Here is a 19,660-nt window from a genome sequence, read left to right as displayed (position 1 = left end):
ATAACTAGCTGTTGCCCGCGACTTCGTCCGCGTGGACTTTAGTTTATAGCGCGCGGTGTCAACAAAATTTGTGTCAAATTTAAAAACTTTTTAAAACCCTGGTAAGTGGTACCATTCTTAGGGCCGCGCTACACCGGAATGGCAGCGCTGAAAGTGCTCGCCTCGCCGCTGCCATTCCGGTGTAGCGCGGCCCTTAATTAATCAAAATACCCAAAAACAGCTGTGCAGTGTGCACATAATCTATACTAATATTATAAATGCGAAAGTATCTCTGTCTGTCTGTCTGTCTGTCTGTCAGTCTCGCTTTCACGCCAAACGCCAAAACTACCGAACCGATTGTAATGAAATTTTGTATACAGATAGTCTAAAGCCTGAGAAAGGACATAGGCTACTTTTTTACTGGAAAAAAGGGTTGTAAGGGTCGTAAATTTGTTCAAAAAATTCATAATAGATGGCACCGTGCGTCTTCTACATCGCGCTGACGCTTGCTCAAAAGTCTTTCTATAAGAGGTGGTATCATCTTACATTTAAGTCTCGATTTTTTTCGATTGTTATATCTATTCTACGGTATTAAATAACTCAGTACTTTATCTGTGCAGGCAGTGACGTAACCTTAAGACCAAATTTCACCAACGACTGTTAAAGTTAATGCTCGAATTAGTATCACGTTAGCTATTTCGTTTTTCATATGAATGAAAGAGAAGACAGGACATTTTAACAAGCTGTTAACACTAACAGACGTTGGTGAAATTGGGGCTAAACCTATCAATGATCAATAGTTTATGGGTAAAGTTGTGTAATTGGGGGGCTAAATAAGCTTTAAAATTTGGCATAAAATATAAAATAAAAATAATAAAATAAAATATCTTTTTAAAATAAAATATCTTTTTATTCAAAATGGGTATCATGATACACTTTTTGAAAGTCGAACGAAGAAACTACGTTGCCTACCACCGGTTCGGGAACTACCCCGCCGAGAAGAACCGGCGTAAGAAACTCGCACGGGGCCATCTTTTGCAAAAAAAAAATGGAAATTTACAATGTTATGGCTTACAGCTATGTAACAAAATTAAAAGAAAAGTAACCTGCATGGAGCCACCCTATTCCCAAGGTGTGCTGTCCTCGAAGAAATCATTGACTTTATAATACGCTTTAGCACACAAACGTTCTTTAACTGCTTTTTTAAATTTGTTTAAAGGTAGATTTTGAACATTTTCTGGGATTTTATTGTATAGGCGTATACATTGGCCTTTAAAGGATTTGCTTATTTTGGCTAGTCTGAACATTGGTATTGCTAACTTGTTCTTATTTCTAGTATTTACATTATGATTATCACTTTTCTTTTTGAAAATATTTATGTTCTTTCTAACATATAAGAGATTTTCCAAAATGTATTGAGATGTGACGGTCAGAATTCTTATTTCTTTAAATTTTTCTCTTAGAGATTCCAAAGACGACATCTTATAAATAGAACGAATAGCTCGCTTCTGCAGCACAAATATTGTATTAATGTCCGCCGCGTTTCCCCACAAGAGGATGCCGTAAGACATTATGCTATGAAAGTAGCTAAAGTAAACTAATCGCGCGGTCTCTACATCAGTGATTTCACGAATTTTTTTAACAGCATATGCTGCAGAACTAAGCTTATCTGCCAGTTTCGCAATATGTGGACCCCATTGTAACTTACAATCCAGCGTTATGCCTAGGAATACGGTGGTGTCTACTAAATTCATTTTCTCATCATTTAATAGTACATTGGTTTGTACTTGCCTAACATTTGGCAAGATAAATTTTAAACATTTTGTTTTATTAGAGTTCAAAAGTAAATTATTAGCATTAAACCAATGTACTATTTTTGAGAGAGCACTATTTACCTCGTCATAATTAAATTGTCGCCTCTTCACATTAAAAATTAGTGAAGTGTCATCAGCAAAAAGTACTATCTCATGCTTATCTTTAACAAGATAAGGTAAATCATTTATATAGATGAGAAAAAGAAAAGGCCCTAAAATGGACCCTTGTGGCACACCTAGTTTTATTTTGGTTCCATTAGACCTTATGGAGTTAACTTCCACCCTCTGCGTTCTATTTGTAAGGTAAGATTTAAGAAGTTTAAGTGCCGGGCCCCTTACACCATAATGGTGTAGTTTTCTTATTAGAGTATCATACTCCACACAGTCAAATGCTTTAGAGAGATCGCAGAAAATACCAAGTGCATCCTGCGACTCCTCCCAAGCTTCAAAAATACTACACAGAAGACTAATGCCTGCATCTGTTGTAGACCGACCTTTAGTAAAACCAAATTGATTATTATGTAATAAATTATTTGAGTTAAAATGAGCAAGTAATTGATTTAGAATTATTTTTTCAAAGATTTTACTTAAAGTCGGCAATATGGATATTGGTCTATAGTTGGCTGGGTCTGATTTCTTCCCAGCTTTAAATAGAGGCATCACCTTGCTGTGCTTCATTAAGTCTGGGAACACACCACTTTCGATACAATTATTAAAAACTAAAGCTAGGTAAGGGGCAATGATGTCAATTACTGATTTTATAATTTTTGTGGACATACCCCAGAGATCAGTGGTACTTTTAATATTGATTGATTTGAAAGTCTTGATAATATCTCTGGAGTCAATATCTCTAAAAATAAAATTGACATCACATTCCTTGACATGTTCTCTAAGTATTTTTTCTGCAACTGTAGGTGATGAATTTAAGTTCTTTGTAGTTGAGATTGGAATGTCTGCAAAAAACTTCTCAAAGACTGTCGCAACCTCAAGATCAGAATTGATTTTTTTATTATTAATTAAAAGTTCAAATTTAGAGTTACGACAGGCGACTTTTCCAGTCTCATCCGCAATTATTTTCCAGGTGGTTTTCACTTTATTTTTAGAGTCTCTAATTTTCTCTTTAATTTGAAGTGCCTTTGCTGCTTGACAGGCCTTTTTAAAAGTTTTTGAGTATTTCTTGACGTACAATTTAAAAGCTTCACTCCGGTTTATAGTTTTCTCGTTATACAAATCATATAATTTTTGTCTACTTACAATAATACCTGCAGTTGCCCATTTTTTAAAATTATTTCTTTTATTATTCAAACTGACCGTTTTAGAAGTAAATACAGCGTTATATTGCTGATTTACTCTATTGAATAAATTGTTAAACGCTTTATCTGGATCATTTGATACATTCAACTTCTCAAAACTTGATGATAATTTACTTCTAAATTTCTCAATACGTTTTGTATTTATAGGTATATATTCAATTTTTTCTTTTAAATTAGTATCACAATTTATATTAAATGAAGCTAGCTGTCCACAGTGATCAGAGCTTAATACATTAATTATTTCCTTCCTATAGGGAGTTATGTTGGTGAAAATATTATCTATGCAAGTCGCAGTTGTATCACAAATTCTTGTCGGCTCGTTGAATAAATTAATAAGGTTATACGATTTGAACAATGATGTGAATCTAACAGTGGTGGAGTTTAAGTCTAGTAAATTAATATTGAAATCACCACATACTATAATCTTTTTGTTAGATGCACACACTTTTGTTAACACTTGCTCCATTATTTGTTCAAAAGAATCATATAAGCCGGATGGAGGTCTGTATACGCTTACAATAATAAGGTGGCTCAGCTCGATACAGGCTAACTCAGCAATTCGTTCAGTTGACAGTCTAACAATATCCTTACGTTCTTTAAATTTAAGTTTTTTCTTAATCAATATTAAGGAGCCACCCCTAATAGCATTCTCTCGACTGAACGAACTTGCTAGCTGATGATCAGAATAATTAAATGACAATTCATAATTTTTTAACCAATGTTCTGATACACACAAAATGTCAATGTTACATTCATTTAAAAATAACTCAATTTCTAATTCTTTTCCTATTTTTCCCTGTAAGTTCTGATGCACCAAGTTTATATTAAAATTACAATTTTGTGTAGAAATCTTACTAGGTTGTTGGTGGTAGGCATTAGTATTATTATTTTTGTTTAATAATATACTGCTAGAGTGTGCCTCTGTTGTCCTAGAATCTAATTTAAATTATTTGGAACATATTCCAAGCTCTCAGTTATATATTGATTAGAATAAGAACACTGCTCAATAAAAGCAGTGGTCGGCTTAGCCAATTTTTTGGCTTGTCTTAAAACTATAAAATTGTATAGCCATTTAGCTAAATGTCGAGTTAAAAAATTAGATAAGAAATACTTATCATATGTCAAATTACCTAATCTAGAATTGAAAATATTATTAATGTCCACCACATCTATTTGTGGTAAGGTATTACTTAATACCAAACAATTTTGATTTGTTGCACTACATAGTAGGCTGTTCAGCTTAAACCTAATATAATTTTCCTTACTCTCGTATATATAAAGTTTAATAAAGTTTAATATAAAAAAATGAAGTACTTATTGTGTGCACACTGCACAGCTGTATTGATTTAAGGGGTTCCAGGGTTTTTTTATAAAAGCTTTTGACACCAATTTTGTTGACATCGCGCGCTATAAACTGAAGTCCACGCGGACGAAGTCGCGGGCAACAGCTAGTAATATTATAAAGTAAATAAAGTATGTAAAGTATAAAGTAGGATTAATTATATTCTGTTCGCTAAACAATGCTGGCATGTCTTGTATGGCAAAAGCCCTTATTAAAATTAAGATTAAAAAAAAATCTCTTTGTCGCGGGCAGCGACCACGCGGGACAGAAAACCGACAACAATCGGGGAACGGGCCGCGAAGTGCGAAACATATGCGAATCGGATCTCTCACTCATGCTTCGCTGGAATTTCGCGGCGCCGCGGCATCGCGCACGGTTCGCGCGCGAGTGGGGATGCGGTCGGGGAACCAGCCACGAAGTGCGAGAAATATGCGAACCGGATCCACACTCTCGTTTCGCGGAAATTCCGCGGCGTCGCGCGCGGTTCGCGCGCGAGTGGGGATGGGGCCTAACTTTTGCGCAATCAACATGATTTACATGTAAAAAAATAAACATTCATTAATAAAAATGTTTTTTTTTACAACAGTATTTTTATCTTAAGAAGTATTTAGAAGATACCTATTTTGTATTTAGTATTAATTCAGATACTATTCTAGAAAGTATTTTGTATCTGGTATCTGAAATACTTAATTTAAAAGTATCTTGCATTTTGTATTTCAGATACATTGTACAGGGTATTTTGTACATCTCTGGTTGCCAGATGGTTTCAACCTTTTATTGTGTTAATAAATTCAATATATTATATAATAATATTATGTTATACGATCTGGAAATTTGAATCCATTCGTAGGTAATTTCTAAAGTCTGTTGGTTCCAAGTAGTTAAGAAAGTGCATAATTCATAATTTTTCGTGGAGCAAACATTTTTTCAACCATCTTTTTTGCCTTTTATTTATTTTGATTTTCATTGAGCCAACAGCTAAGCCTAGAAGACCAATTTTTTGTTGCTTTGACAGAACTGGAGCCATTAAGAAGACGTCTGGCCATGGTCTGGCCAAAATCGCAGTGTCGTCACAACTGATTTGATTACTAGTAACGTTGACAATTATTATTTTGCTATCTCAGTGTAACTCTCATATTAACTGTTAACATTGATCTCCATTATAAAATAATGGAGGTCAGTGACTATTAATCATTCCTATTAGATAGCGTACTCCTCCGAAACGGCTTTACCGATTTTAACCAAATTTTATATGCATCTTCAGTGGGTCTGAGAATCGGCTACTGGATACTTTTTATATTGTTAAGTGCATTTGTTGAATAAATAATAGTAAATTATTACAACTCGGGACTGACGGCGACCATTGTTTACATGCTACGGACGTTGCCATGGTGACATACTTATTTAGTGACTTCAATAAAATAATACGGGCAAAATCTATATATATAAAAATCAATTGCTGTTCGTTAGTCTCGCTAAAACTCGAGAACGGCTGAACGGATTTATCTTATCTTGGTCTTGAATTATTCGTGGAGGTCTAGGGAAGGTTTAAAAGGTGAGAAAAATTCGAATAATTGCCGGGAAAATCCTCAAAACAGCATTTTTCTATTTCCCATACAAACGTTTTCTAAATAAAATGGAGAGTCAATTTGTAATTTATTACCGCTGCATAAAGTTCAAATTCGCGTGCGCGTTGGAGGACCTAATATCGCGTTCTGAAACTCAACAAAAGTGAAAGTGAATCGCGAACGCGACAAAATTGCATAGTCTCAAAATACATAGTACATAAATAAACACAATTTTAGCTAACTTCAGTTGTTACTCTGTCCGATTATTTTTTTATTTTAGCTAACTTAAGTTGTTACTCTGTCCGATTATTTTTTTAATAAGACTATATAGAAATCGAAAGATAAATCTATATATATAAAAATCAATTGCTGTTCGTTAGTCTCGCTAAAACTCGAGAACGGCTGAACGGATTTATCTTATCTTGGCCAATTTTGATGAAATTTTTTGTGTGTGTTCGTGGAGATTCGAGAATGGTTTAGATTTACAGTTTGGTCTACTGGAAAATGTTTTTTCAATTAATTTCTTATTTATAAGGAGTTGTTGATTTTGGAATGTTTTACATTAGATCCGGCAGACGGCGCTATCATCGCATTCAATATTATTCTATTTCAATTTTAGTTTGTCCTGACAGATGGTGCTACGATTAATTTGAAAAAAATTTTGTTATTCAATTCATGTGCTGATTAAAATATTAAATAAATAACACATAGGCTACAATTTTAACCGACTTTCAAAATGGGGGAGGTGTTATGTTCGTTTTCTTATATTCAACGATTACTCCGCCGTTGGTTAACCGATTTTCAAAATTTTTCTTTTGGTATATAGGGTATCATCCCAATTTGGTATTATATTCAGAAAAGTGATGATCTGATGAAGGATCCATAAGTAATCGAGGGAACTCCTCAAAACTTATAGGGAAACATATGGTGACTTCGGTTTCGTGAGAAGTATTCTAAGCATATGCTACCAACAAGTAAGATTTTGCACCGAGATATACCTGGTATACCGTGGTTCGGAAGGTGCTGAGAGAATTCCTGATTCTTTATAGATACAAGTTTGGGAGTTTCGGCGTTGTTTTAAGAACAGAAAGCATATGCTACTATGCAAATTACATTCTTCATCATCATCATCATCATCATCACTACCATATCATAGTCTTTTAGATCGAGACTCGAGTTTGTCAAGCGATAATTAAAAAAAATCTATATCTACCTAATATTATAAACCTGAAGAGTATGTTTGCTTGAACGCGTCAATCTCAGAAACTACAGGTCCGATTTAAAAACTTATCTCAGTGTTAGATAGATCATTTATCGAGTAAGACTCATCATTTATCGAGAAGGTTATATTATATTATTACTCTAAGACTAATACGACAGAAGAAACTCAGGAAAATGTGGGAAAAACGGGGGAAATATTTTTTATGGGAAAATGTACCTACGGATTCTGTAAAATTTCTAATTTACGCGGGCGAAGCCGCGCGGGACATCTAGTACTTTATATAATATTATGGCAAAGAAACGTTTGCCGGGACAGTTAGTACTTTATGAAGTTCTATGTTAACTGTGGCGTTATCTAATATTATTAACACTTCAAATAAAAACCTAAAAAGAACCCTTGTAACAATTTAAAAAATTAAAACTGAAAATTTTTCAAGAATAACCTCAAACTTGAACATCTACTCTGCATATTAGCGAATTTGACGTTTTTTAATTGTCATCTCTGAGAGGGACATTTCTTATAAGTCTTAATTGACGTCTCTGAGTGCGGCTGTAAGCCCGTAAGGCTCCCTGAAAATACTTGCATAGGACTTCAATCTGTATATGTTTAGAAATAAGGAGCAAAATCGTGTAAATAAAAAATACTTAAACTGATTTAGTGTGTATGACTCGGCAGCGGTGCCATATATGTTTTTAACGTGTGGCGTATGACACGTGAGCCGTGTCATTTAAAAAACGATAATTGTTTCTCCCTCAAATTACACTTTAGAAGGTTCTACTCTGAACAAAACCAGCCCGTATGCTAGCTATTTCGTTACGTACTCTTACTTAGAAGCCCTGATATTGAATTTTGTAAGTATATCACATCCCTAGATGGACGGCAAAGCAGTTTAAATCATAGACATAATATATACTGAGGTATATATTATGTCTATGGTTTAAATAGAAGTTTTTGGGCAAAGCAGAATAATGTGTGTGCTATGTCCATTTCGCAGTCCTACATGGCGGACTGCAATGCAGGATAGTAGAATGGGCCACTTTTGTCATTTGTGTCGTTATGATGTGGGAATAAAAAAAAAAGTTTGTCAATTGATCATTTGTCAATGTCAATGTCAAATTGTCAATGAAAACCGTTGAAATGGTTAAAATCTTGATGCCGGCTGATTACAATTTTTATTTATAAACGGAATATTATATTTCTTACGGGATTAATTTTCATTTTAAAACAAGATGTGTTAAAAGCATTCGAGTTAAGAAAGTGCGAAAAGTAAAACCAATAACGAGGTAACTACTCCAACAAAATTTTTGGTGCTCTGCTAGTATTTTGTAACCTTACAATAATTTACATCCCTCATGGAAGACAAAAGCGAAATATTTTCCAAAAGACTACTAAAGGCTGTAATTCTTAATATAGTTTTACAATGTGTGCTAGCCGTAATTCTGGTGTTGCTTATCCAAGTCGAATTTCTTCATCCTATTTCTTGGATAACATCCACATTAAATGATATATTTAGCTGGAAGATGAGTCTGAACGTTATACTTCTGCTGTTGATATCGTTTTTTCAAGCTTATATCTACGGAACTTATTACACCATGCAAATTCCTAAATATTTTACCAGATTTGCAATTTTTATCCACATGTTCTCATTGCAAAACATTATTTTCATGATATTATATTCACTCAATGGATATTTTGCGCTGAGTTTATATTCGTCTCTGGCAAAGGGCAATTATAATGTTCTGAAAAAGAATTGTGAAAAGTATGATGGTCAATGTCTCACAGAGCAAAGTCTCTTCCTGCAATTTGGTGGAATGTGGATGGGATTATTTTATTTTTTAAATAACCACATACTTAGTAAATCAGTGCTAGTTTTTCCGCATATTTATCAAGAGAAATTTCAACAAATAAAACTGGTCATATCTAATATACTGGCTACAGGATTTCAGCATTCAATAATGCCCGTAATTTATTACTGTATCTTCTATTACTTGTGGGGAAGTAAACCAAGATCGGTAGTTTCTGAAGTCTATGGTCTATACTTGGAAGACCCACCACTGGACAATATAATTAATTTATTATCTTCTGGCATTTGGATTGGACTATGGTTTTATACAAGTCTGTTTTTCATATCTGTGTACACAATGAAAACTGTGTTCAACATAGTTCTTACAGAACCTATGAAGTTTCCCGTTCAGTCTAATAGTGCACAAAACTTGGCTAGTGTACTATCAGGAGGAGCCCACTTTTCTGGACACCTGGCCGCGCAAGATTTGAAAATTCTGTCAATGACAGACCCAGCAAGAAGAGCTGAAATATTCACCCTCTCTCAGCCAGGGGGCCATCCAAGGAATTGGAAGAATATTTTAGATAACTGCCTTCACATGATCAACAAGTTCACCAGTGACCTGGACAGTTTAAGTGCTGAGCCAAAGGATGGTAATTACTTGCAAAATAAAACATTACTGAATAACACAATCCCTAGTACACCTTTATCACCATACTCGGGAACTATTAGGAATATGGCCCAGTCACCGTACTTATACAAGTTACAGGATGAAAGCAAAAGTAAGCAAGAAAATGTTGTAGTGGTAAAAATGAAAGAGGAGTTTAATATATTTCTAAAGAAACTCTGCCAAAAACCAGGAATCAATTACTTGTTTGGTGAACTGACCGATACTAAACTGAGATGCATCCTCATAGAAGCTCAACCAGTAATGTGGACTTGCGAGGGACTGGCCCATTTAACAGCAGCCTCATTAAAGGAAGACAATTATGGTCTGGTCCAGAATGATTTACCAGTCATTATAACCTCTCTCATCAATCTAAAGCAGAGCTTAGACAAATTAACGAAGCCTGGTTTGGTCCCTAGGAAGCATATTTTAAATGATTCCTTTACACTCAAAACTAAAGCTGCAATGCTTTCATCCGTAAAAAGAAGTTTGTATAAAATTATTCTCACTTTTTCCAAGTACATCAATGAAATATCTCTCGAACCTGACATATTGGCAGTTACACAAACATTTTTACTGTGCAAAGAGTCATAATTAGGAAATTACTTAAAATATGTTTTGATAAGGGCCAACACTGCTTGCAATAAGACTTGGCCTGTATTTTTTGTTAGAAAATTCCTTTTAAGTATGTGCTGCCGTGTTATCGAATTTTTTAGCTTTTTGTTAGCTATAAAATAATTTGTAAGTAGTTACTCATGTAGCATCACATTGTGGCTGGCCATAGTTAACCGATTCAGTGTGGATGACACGGGAGCCGGGTCATACATGTTTTTAATGTGTGGCGTATGACACGTGAGCCGTGTCATTTAAAAACGCTTGTATCTCCCTCAAATTACACTTTAGAAGGTTCTACCCTGAACAAAATCATCTTAATTTTCCACGTAGAACAAGCCTATAGGCTTCGCCTCAGAATATTCTGTGAATTCAAAAAAAGTAGAGGCCGTCAACCTTTTTTAAAAGGTGCATTCATTGCGGATTACACGACGGCCGCATCTTATGGGTTTTTAACGTGTGGCGTATGACACGTGAGCCGTTTCATTTAGAAAGCGATTGTATCTCCCTCAAACTACACTTTTAGAAGGTTCTACTCCGAACAAAACGTCTTAATTTTCCACGTAAAACAAGCCTATTATGCTTCGTTTCTGAATATTCTGGGAATTGAAAAAAGTAGGGGTTTCTTAGCCTGGCCGTACGCCCGCCGGACCCCCGCCGGAACGCACTCTGTTCATACGTCATTTTATATACTCATTTTTCTAACTTTGAAACCCAGAAAAGGTTTGCAACACCTGAATATAAAATAGCTTACCTGCCATTTTCAGGTTAAAACTTAGTAAAACTACTCGAAATCAACTCAAAACAACGTAGCCTTCCGTTAACATCAATGGTTTGGGTTCAATTAAATAAATTAAGTTAATAAACACGTAAAAATCAAGAAAAACAATAAACTTCACGAGAAAATTGTACGCCGCCATGACTGAAAGTCTTCAAAAAGGTGCGCCGCATTGAATCGGTTAAATTTCTCTTTGTGTGACTAACAGTTCAGAAGTTAAAATAAAACAATCATTTTAAAACATTTTTATTGACTTTCTAACAAAAAATCTTCTAACATTTAATATGCTATTGAAACTTTGAATGACATCAATATATTATGCATTTACATGTTACATAGTTTCTGAGATATTTTGTTTAAGACGTAATTATTTTTCTAGTTTATAAAAGGGTGTCTTCATCCCTTAAATCTCCACTTAAGAGTAGGGATCTCTGACTTGGAGCACCGAGTAAAGCTGTGCGCTCTGCCGATGATGTGCCCGACTCACAGCTGAGCGATACTGTAACATTTTAAATAAGTAAATACCACAAAAATATTAAGATAGAACAGATTCTTGTAATTAATCTTAATTTCTAGTTGTAATTAAAAGTATCTTAAGTTTCTGTAAATTAATATTTTTTTTTGTAAAATGATAAGACTTGTTAGTTAAATGGACAATAAAATTATTTTGTAATTTATTTTGTCTTTAAATTATTAAATAGAATCTGCGGCTTAAACTTTGTTAAGACCGGTGGAAGTAATTTATATGTTCTTGATTTGTTTTACCTCGTAAGTCACATATTTAAAAATGTCTTATAAATTTTACCATCTGGGCTAGCGCGGGGTGTAGCGCTGTTTGTGCGTCGTGGTGACTCTGACATCGACGCTTGGAGGCTGAGGCTCTCCCTGCAAAGTTAATTTTTAATGTGACAAGATTCTACGCTTCCTCACGCCTTAAACCCAGGAGTTTAAAAGCGTGTAGTTTTCGTACCATTAATTTGAAAAATCAATTGCAGATTTTTATATTGATAAAACCAGTAAACTTTTACAATCTCTATAAAACCCTAAATATGAGTTTGTTTTGTTACACCTTCAGGGCTGTAGCTAGAGTCAAATTTGAGGTAGGGCAGCGTCGGTTACAGGTAGGGCGGAAGCAAAAAAAATCGGTCAAGTGCGAGTCGGATTCGTGCACGAAGGGTGAAAAATAGGCCAAAATTGTGTTTTTTGTAATTGAGCCCCCTTTAAATATAAATATTATTTTAATTGTATTATTAATTAATCAAGTGATTTCGCAAAAATGTCCATTGCCTACTGTTGCCATTAATATCAATATGCAGCAAAAAAGGCCAAAAAACACGAATCCTTAAATATTGATTTTATTTTGTTTTTAGTATTTGTTGTTTTGATTTATCTCTAGGTCAATGATGTATTCAATTCATTCAATAGTTATTCTTAGATACTTAAAACAAATTCTGAAACTACATATTATTAAATCCTCAATTACGAAGAACAAGCGAACAATATGGTTAAACTTCTGGATGTAGCGATCCACGTGTGAGTGAGAGTGAGGAAATAATAATTAATTGTTGGGTTGGGTGATACGAGTCAACAGATACGACTAAAAATATATTTAGATTATTATTGTTTCTGCAAACTTATTAAAATAATAATTAATAATAAAATAACATAAAATATTTAAAACAGCTGAATTCTACGATTCGCCATATTATTAAAAATGCGAAGAACTTCGTTCAGATCAACTTGTTTTGTTCTTTTTTTTTCAAAGGCCAGAAATACCATACCAGCCATTCTTTCGTGACCCATTGACAGTCTTTGAGGCCTATTAATTGCAGTTAAAGTTGAAAACGTGGACTCGTACACTGCAGCACTACATCTTTTTTTTTCATTAAGATTATAATTAAATGGACGCATCACACCATGTAATCGTGATTCAAATGCCATCTATACACAGAACAAAGAATTATTATCGACGACTTCTGTGGCCCAATGGTTGGGCGTGTGGCAGCTTAATCCGGGGGTCGCGGGTTCGAATCCTGCCAACGGAACAAAAAGTTTTTAAAGGTATAATAAAAATCTTAACTATATAATGTATAGTTTATATAAGAATAAAGTATATTTCTGTTGTCTAATACCTGTAATGCAAGTCCTTTAGGTCTTCCTTTTTAGGGTTCCGTACCCAAAGGGTAAAAACGGGACCCTATTACTGAGACTTCGATGTCTGTCCGTCTGTCCGTCTGTTTCCAGGCTGTAACTCAAGAACGGTAATAGCTAGAGAAATGAAATTTTCACAGATTATGTATTTCTGTTGCTGCTATAACAGCAAATACTAAAAACAAAATAAATTAAATATTTAAGGAGGGCTCCCATACAACAAACGTGATTTTTCTAACATTTTTTGCTTAACTATCAATGATGACAACAGGTAGGCACTTGAAATTTTCACAAAGGCCTTAATAATATATGTAATTTAATAAATAATAATAAAAGTAAAAAAAAAAAATTAAGGGTTAGGTAGGTAGGTAGGTCCCATACTATTTTTGCTCTATAACGATACGTGCGCGGTATAACCCTTCGTGCGCGGGTCCGACTCGCACTTGGCCGATTATTGGTATTTTTAAGGTAGGGCATTGTGATTTTAAGGTAGGGCATTGCCCCACTATGCCCCCCCCTAGCTACGGCCCTGTACACCCTGTATGATACATACCTATATCCGGAAGTGGAGGAGGTCTGTGAGATCTCGCTGTCATATGACGTGTCAGTGAGTACCGCGGGCGGCAGCAGGCAGCCCCAGCGTCCGTCTTCGCGCTCGCTAGCGCTGCCCTCGCGAGGCGACGACCACTCTTCCACCTCAGCACGCATCTAGAGGTAGTATAATAAAGTGTAGGGCCTCATGTAGACGTTCTAAAAGTGTTAATTAGATTCAAGATTTAGAACTATAAGATTTTTCATGTTCATTTTACAATTTCATTATTTTTACAAGTATGATGATCCATGCGTCGAGCATCGGATGGGCATGTAAAAAGTCGTGTTGGTCTTCCGGCCCACTGGGTTTTGAGAGTAAAGGATGAGAGAGTGCTCACACTTGGGCACTATAAAATTACTCCTGCATAACTGGCTAGGTTTCAATGAAACTGGCCACTGTTACCGAAACCGGTGTGGGAGTTATCATTTTTTTTTTTATGAAATAAGGGGGCAAGCGAGCAAACGGGTCACCTGCAGGAAAGCAACTTCCGTCGCCCATGGACACTCGCAGCATCAGAAGAGCTGCAGGTGCGTTGCCGGCCTTCTAAGGGGTAATAGGGGAGGGTAGGGAAGGGAATAAGGGAGGGTACGGAAGGAAATAGGGGAGGGTAGGGAAAGGAAAAGGGTAGGGGATTGGGCCTCCGGTTAACTCACTTACTCGGCGAAACACAGCGGAAGCGCTGTTTCACGCCGGTTTTCTGTGAGGACGTGGTATTTCTCCGGTCGAGCCGGCCCATTCGTGCCGAAGCATGGCTCTCCCACGTCAGATCATTATTACTTGACAATGTCTTCCACCTATAGTTTCTGCTACGGTCCCTACATGAAATTAAAACATATATTTTTCAATAATAATTATCAAAAACCCAGATTAAATACAGTGTCTTTTCTCAATTACTTCGACGCATAGTAAAAGTAATGAGGGTGCTTGAAATTCTATTTGCATTTTGCCACCGCGCCGTGCCGATAAGTAACCTTAGGATCTATCGTGTCAAATAGGCATATTATCGTGATACATGACAGCTATGTAAATCGTGACATATGACAGCAGTTGGACACGATAGTCCCTATTCCCTACGGGCCGTTCCCAATATTTGATCTATCTCTGGTTTTGCCCTACTAGAGATAGGAATAGCTCACATTAGACATTAGAGACATATATTTTATGTCAATTGTGAGCTATTCCTATCTCTAGTAGGGCAAAACCAGAGATATATCAAATATTGGGAACGGCCGTTAGGCACTAGCCACTAGGCTACATAGCGATTAGCGGCACCTGGTGGCAAATAGAATTTCAAACACCCTCATGCTGTTTCTTTCTATACCTCGGGTCTCGTATTACGGCTGCGTCGGAACTTGAAGGTCTTCTTGGAGGGTCCGTGCGCGCGCTGCAGTCGCGGCCGGTCGTCCGCCGCCTCCTCGCCCTGCGACTCGCCCGGGGACAGCGGCGAGAGCGGGGTCTGGGACGTTTCGCCTAGGAAGAGGAATGTTAAAGCATGACCAGGAATATTAAAATCAGATGTTAAATCTTTGAGATCTAGGGATGTTTTTGTTTTTCGTAGTGATTGTTTACATAATCAAACATGGACTTTAAGAGCGCTTACAGACGAAGGCACGACTGCCGTCGACGCGTGCCTTTGACTGCCGTCGACGTGTGCCGCTGACTGCCGTCGACGCGTGCCGTTGACTGCCGTCGACGCGTGCCGCCGACTGCCGTCGACAAGTGTCTGCCGTCTGTAAGAGCGCAGGCTTGTCAACGGCATGCATCGACGGCAGTAGTGCCGTTCGTCTGTAAGCGCTCTTAAAGTCCATATTTGATTTGATGTCATTTTCATTGACAACTGCTGCCTTCTTTGGATCGACGCGACGCCCCCATCGAGTGTCATCGACTTAAGTATCTATTTGTAAGATTATATCAACATACAGGGTGCAATTAAACCTTCCTGCCAATTTTTTCCAAGGCTTAGGTATCATTAGGAGATTCCATATAGGGAATGCAATCTTGATCTTGCAAGATCAAGATTCCACCAAGATCTTGAGTGATTTTCCAAGATTCAATCTTGAAAGCCATCAATCCTGAATTCCGAAATTTTCCACCACAGATTTAAGGGTAAGTATATAATATAGTAGACAGATAAGCGCAGACGACAGACTATCCGTGACGCACTTTTTAGTCCGTGGAAATAGAACCTATGCAATTGCCAAATTATATGCAGTAACGCACACGACGCGCAGCGCAGACGCAGCGTTACTGCATATAATTTGGCAATTGCATAGGTTCTATTTCCACGGACTAAAAAGTGCGTCACGGATAGTCTGTCGTCTGCACTGCGCCGATTTTTATGTTTCAAAAACTACGAATAATAAAAAGTATCAAAAACTTGAATTTGTAAAAAATGACTTTGTTTTGTTTAGTTTATATAGGTAATTATAAAAATACCCAATTTTCTCAGAAACAAATTCTTTGAAACATTACATTACATATTACTTAATACCTATTAAAATACTGGTTACTATCAATTTGCAGCAAAAAAAACGCATTTTTTCAATTATTCTGCTCAATCTCGAAAATCCCGAAAATCTTGATTCGCGACCAAGATCTCGACCCGAATCTCAACAAGATCTCGAACTGACCAATCTTGGTTCAGAAAAAAGACGCCAAGATCTTGAGTAGTCAATCTTGGTCCAAGATTGCATTCCCTAATTCCATATAACCAAAAAAATTGGGTGTTATTTTTCTTCCAATGACATATTTTATCCCATTTAAAATCGTTGCAGAACGGTCACTCGCGGTGCGGGGGAATGAGCGGGGGTGACGCGGGGGAAGTCGCGCGCGCGGGGGCACGTGCGGCCGACGTATCGTGTCTATTAATTGTAGTGTTTTTTAGGATAACTTTCGGAAGCTATTTCTCAACATTTTAGTACTGAGTGATTATAAAAGAAAAAATATGTGTATTTTTATTTTTAACAAGGATCAATATATCAAAATTTGGCAGGAAGGTTTAATTGCACCCTGTATTTATATTTACCTGAATTCAATTTGAACTCCACAGAAGACATGAAACGTAGCTTCGTCTGCGTACTCGCGAAAGATGAGGAACTAGCTGAGGCTTTCTGGTCACCGCTGTATACGCTACTTGCTGTTGAACATTACAATTTGTAAGAAAAATATTTCGTTCAAGGGAATAATATCGTCACATGTAATCGTTCTGCTAAAATTACTATATAATGTCGATGATATGAGCGCTCATATCATCGGCGGCTCAATCAAAATGTTTTATTCCTATTACCCGGTATTGCTAGAGTCAATTTATTTTCTCACTTCCAGCCATCAGATTCTGGTAGATCTATAGTTGTATAACTATTGTTACAGATACGGACACGTAGTGCCATCTAGCGTCAACTTTTTATACGTGGGAGAGCCATGCTTCGGCACGAATGGGCCGGCTCGACCGGATAAATACCACGTTCTCACAGAAAACCGGCGTGAAACAGCGCTTGCGCTGTGTTTCGCCGAGTGAGTGAGTTTACCGGAGGCCCAATCCCCTACCCCCCCTAGAAATGCCGCAGTTGAAAAACAATTTGCTACCCCAGGAGGGTACCAACTGCGTTGGAGAATCCCTCTCTGGACGTCCATGCTCAGGAACCCCTGGAACTGAACGTGGACGTCCAGGCTGCCCCTCGTATTCTGGGGAGGGCAAAACTGCGCTCCAATCTGCTCGGGGCAAGAGCAAACACACAAAGGCACCCCCCTCGATATTAAACATGGACTTTTGTAATATCAGGGGATTACACTCCAACCTTAATGCCGTCCATTACCACCTTGAGACGGCAAGGCCGGCTTTGCTCTTTTTAACCGAGACGCAGATATCATCTCCGAGTGACACATCATACCTTTCCCACCCAGGGTATTACCTCGAGCACTCCTTTCTACCCAAAGCTGGAGTGTGTGTGTATATCAGAGATGATATCAGCTCTCGCCGCCTCAGCAATCTTGAGGTCATGGACCTATCAAACTTATGGCTCCGCATAGATTGCGACGACCACCCTCGCGTCTATGCGTGCCTATATAGGTCCCATAGTGGTGACCCCGAGACGGACCGACTCTTGGAGCACCTACAAGCTGCTTCAGATTTTGTGCAGCGGCAGATCCCATCCGCAGAGATCATAATACTTGGCGACTTTAATGCCCACCACGCCGACTGGCTCAATTCCAGTAAAACTGATCACGCGGGGAGATCTGTCTGCAACTTTGCCCTTGCGAACGACTTGACACAACTGGTTACTACGCCTACGCGAATCCCAGATGTGGATGGTCAGAATCCTTCCTTGTTGGACCTCCTGCTGACTTCAAATCCTGACGGCTACCAAATATCCGTAACCGCACCACTTGGTTCATCGGATCATTGCCTTGTTAGGAGTTCTGTGCCACTTACGACGGTGTTAAGACAGCGCGCTGTTAAATACCGTCGTGTGTGGCACTACAAGTCAGCAGACTGGGATGGGATGCGGTCGTTTTTTGCATCCTATCCTTGGGGGCACGTGTGCTTCTCGCCGGATGATCTCGACAACACTGCCAACTCTGTTGCCGATGTGGTGATGCAGGGGATGGAACTTTTCATTCCGACCTCTGTAGTGCTGCTGCCACCTGGCGGCACCAGCTGGCGGCAGATTTCGTTCCTGGTTTGGTTCATCCCCCAAAAAAGCTTCTTGCCGGAAGCAGGAGGCTTACCAATCCTGGGCCAACGCAGTGTCTGCTCGAGATTTAAATACCAGCACATATAAAAAGGAGTACAACCTTGCCTCTAGGTCCCTCAAGAAAGAGATTACTCGGGCAAAGCAACAGCACGTCAATAGAATTGGCAAGAGACTTGAGCGCCTCCCCTCGGGAACCCGTGCATTCTGGTCTCTGGCCAAAGCTATTGAAGGAAATTTCTGCAAGCCAACCCTACCATCCCTACACGTAGGAAATGGATCGTTGGCCCAGGACGCAAAAGACAAAGCCGATCTTCTGGGCAAGCTCTTTGCGTCAAACTCGACCCTGGGTGACGGGGGGCAGAAACCGCCGACCATACCGCGATGCACGAGCATCATGTCGGATATACGGTTTCATCAGCGCTCAGTGCGAAAAGCCCTCTGTTTCCTTGATATCCAAAAGTCGAGTGGGCCTGACGGGATCCCGCCTATTGTGTTGAAAAAGTGTGCTCCAGAGTTGGCTCCGGTCTTGACGCGTCTTTTTCGGCTCTCCTATTCCACTGGCATCGTCCCGGCTTCCTGGAAGACAGCCTTGGTGCACCCGATCCCCAAAAAAGGTGATCGCTCAAATCCTTCCAACTACAGACCAATCGCTATAACCTCTCTCTTCTCGAAGATAATGGAATCCATTATCAATAGCCAGCTTCTTCGATACTTGGACGGCCAGGGATTGCTAAGTGACAAACAATACGGGTTCCGTAAGGGTCGCTCGGCTGGTGATCTCTTGGCATACCTGACTCATCGTTGGGCTCAGGCAATTGAGTCGAAGGGAGAGGCATTGGCTGTTAGTTTGGACATTGCGAAGGCCTTCGATCGGGTTTGGCATAAAGCGCTGCTATCAAAGCTTCCATCATACGGGCTACCCGAGAAATTATGTAAGTGGGTCACTAGTTTCTTAGCAGACAGAAGCATAAAGGTCGTAGTTGACGGCGAATGCTCGGAAACTCAGTCTGTTAATGCTGGTGTCCCTCAGGGCTGTGTGCTATCGCCTACTCTATTCATACTGCATATCAATGACATGTTACAAACCAAAGGCATTCATTGCTATGCGGATGATAGTACAGGTGATGCTGTATATACCGGCTCCC

The 19,660-nt window shown here is 38.3% G+C and overlaps 2 protein-coding genes across 2 annotated transcripts in view; one reads left to right on the top strand and one right to left on the bottom strand.

Moving 5' to 3' along the window:
* Nucleotides 1-8,377: 8,377 nt before the first annotated feature.
* Nucleotides 8,378-10,556, top strand: LOC121725433 (nucleoporin NDC1). Its single transcript, XM_042112412.1, has one exon. It carries the CDS (start codon nucleotides 8,591-8,593, stop codon nucleotides 10,280-10,282), a length of 1,692 nt encoding a protein of 563 aa, XP_041968346.1. The 5' UTR covers nucleotides 8,378-8,590; the 3' UTR covers nucleotides 10,283-10,556.
* Nucleotides 10,557-11,308: 752 nt separating this feature from the next.
* LOC121725700 (protein unc-80 homolog) overlaps nucleotides 11,309-19,660 on the bottom strand; it is a 73,130-nt gene continuing 64,778 nt past the window's right edge. The window contains exons 64-68 of the mRNA XM_042112759.1: nucleotides 16,847-16,957; nucleotides 15,143-15,291; nucleotides 13,783-13,937; nucleotides 11,884-11,963; nucleotides 11,309-11,577 (exon numbers count right to left, since the gene is read on the bottom strand). Of these exons, the coding sequence (XP_041968693.1) occupies nucleotides 11,459-11,577; nucleotides 11,884-11,963; nucleotides 13,783-13,937; nucleotides 15,143-15,291; nucleotides 16,847-16,957 (614 nt within the window). The 3' untranslated portion in view covers nucleotides 11,309-11,458. The remainder of the gene's footprint in view (nucleotides 11,578-11,883; nucleotides 11,964-13,782; nucleotides 13,938-15,142; nucleotides 15,292-16,846; nucleotides 16,958-19,660) is intronic.

The sequence above is a fragment of the Aricia agestis genome, chromosome 3 (assembly GCF_905147365.1).
Source record: "Aricia agestis chromosome 3, ilAriAges1.1, whole genome shotgun sequence".
In the NCBI taxonomy this organism is placed as follows: Eukaryota; Metazoa; Arthropoda; class Insecta; order Lepidoptera; family Lycaenidae; genus Aricia; species Aricia agestis.
The sequence above is the reverse complement of the archived record's forward strand: the minus strand, read 5'-3'. Positions and strand labels throughout refer to the sequence as shown.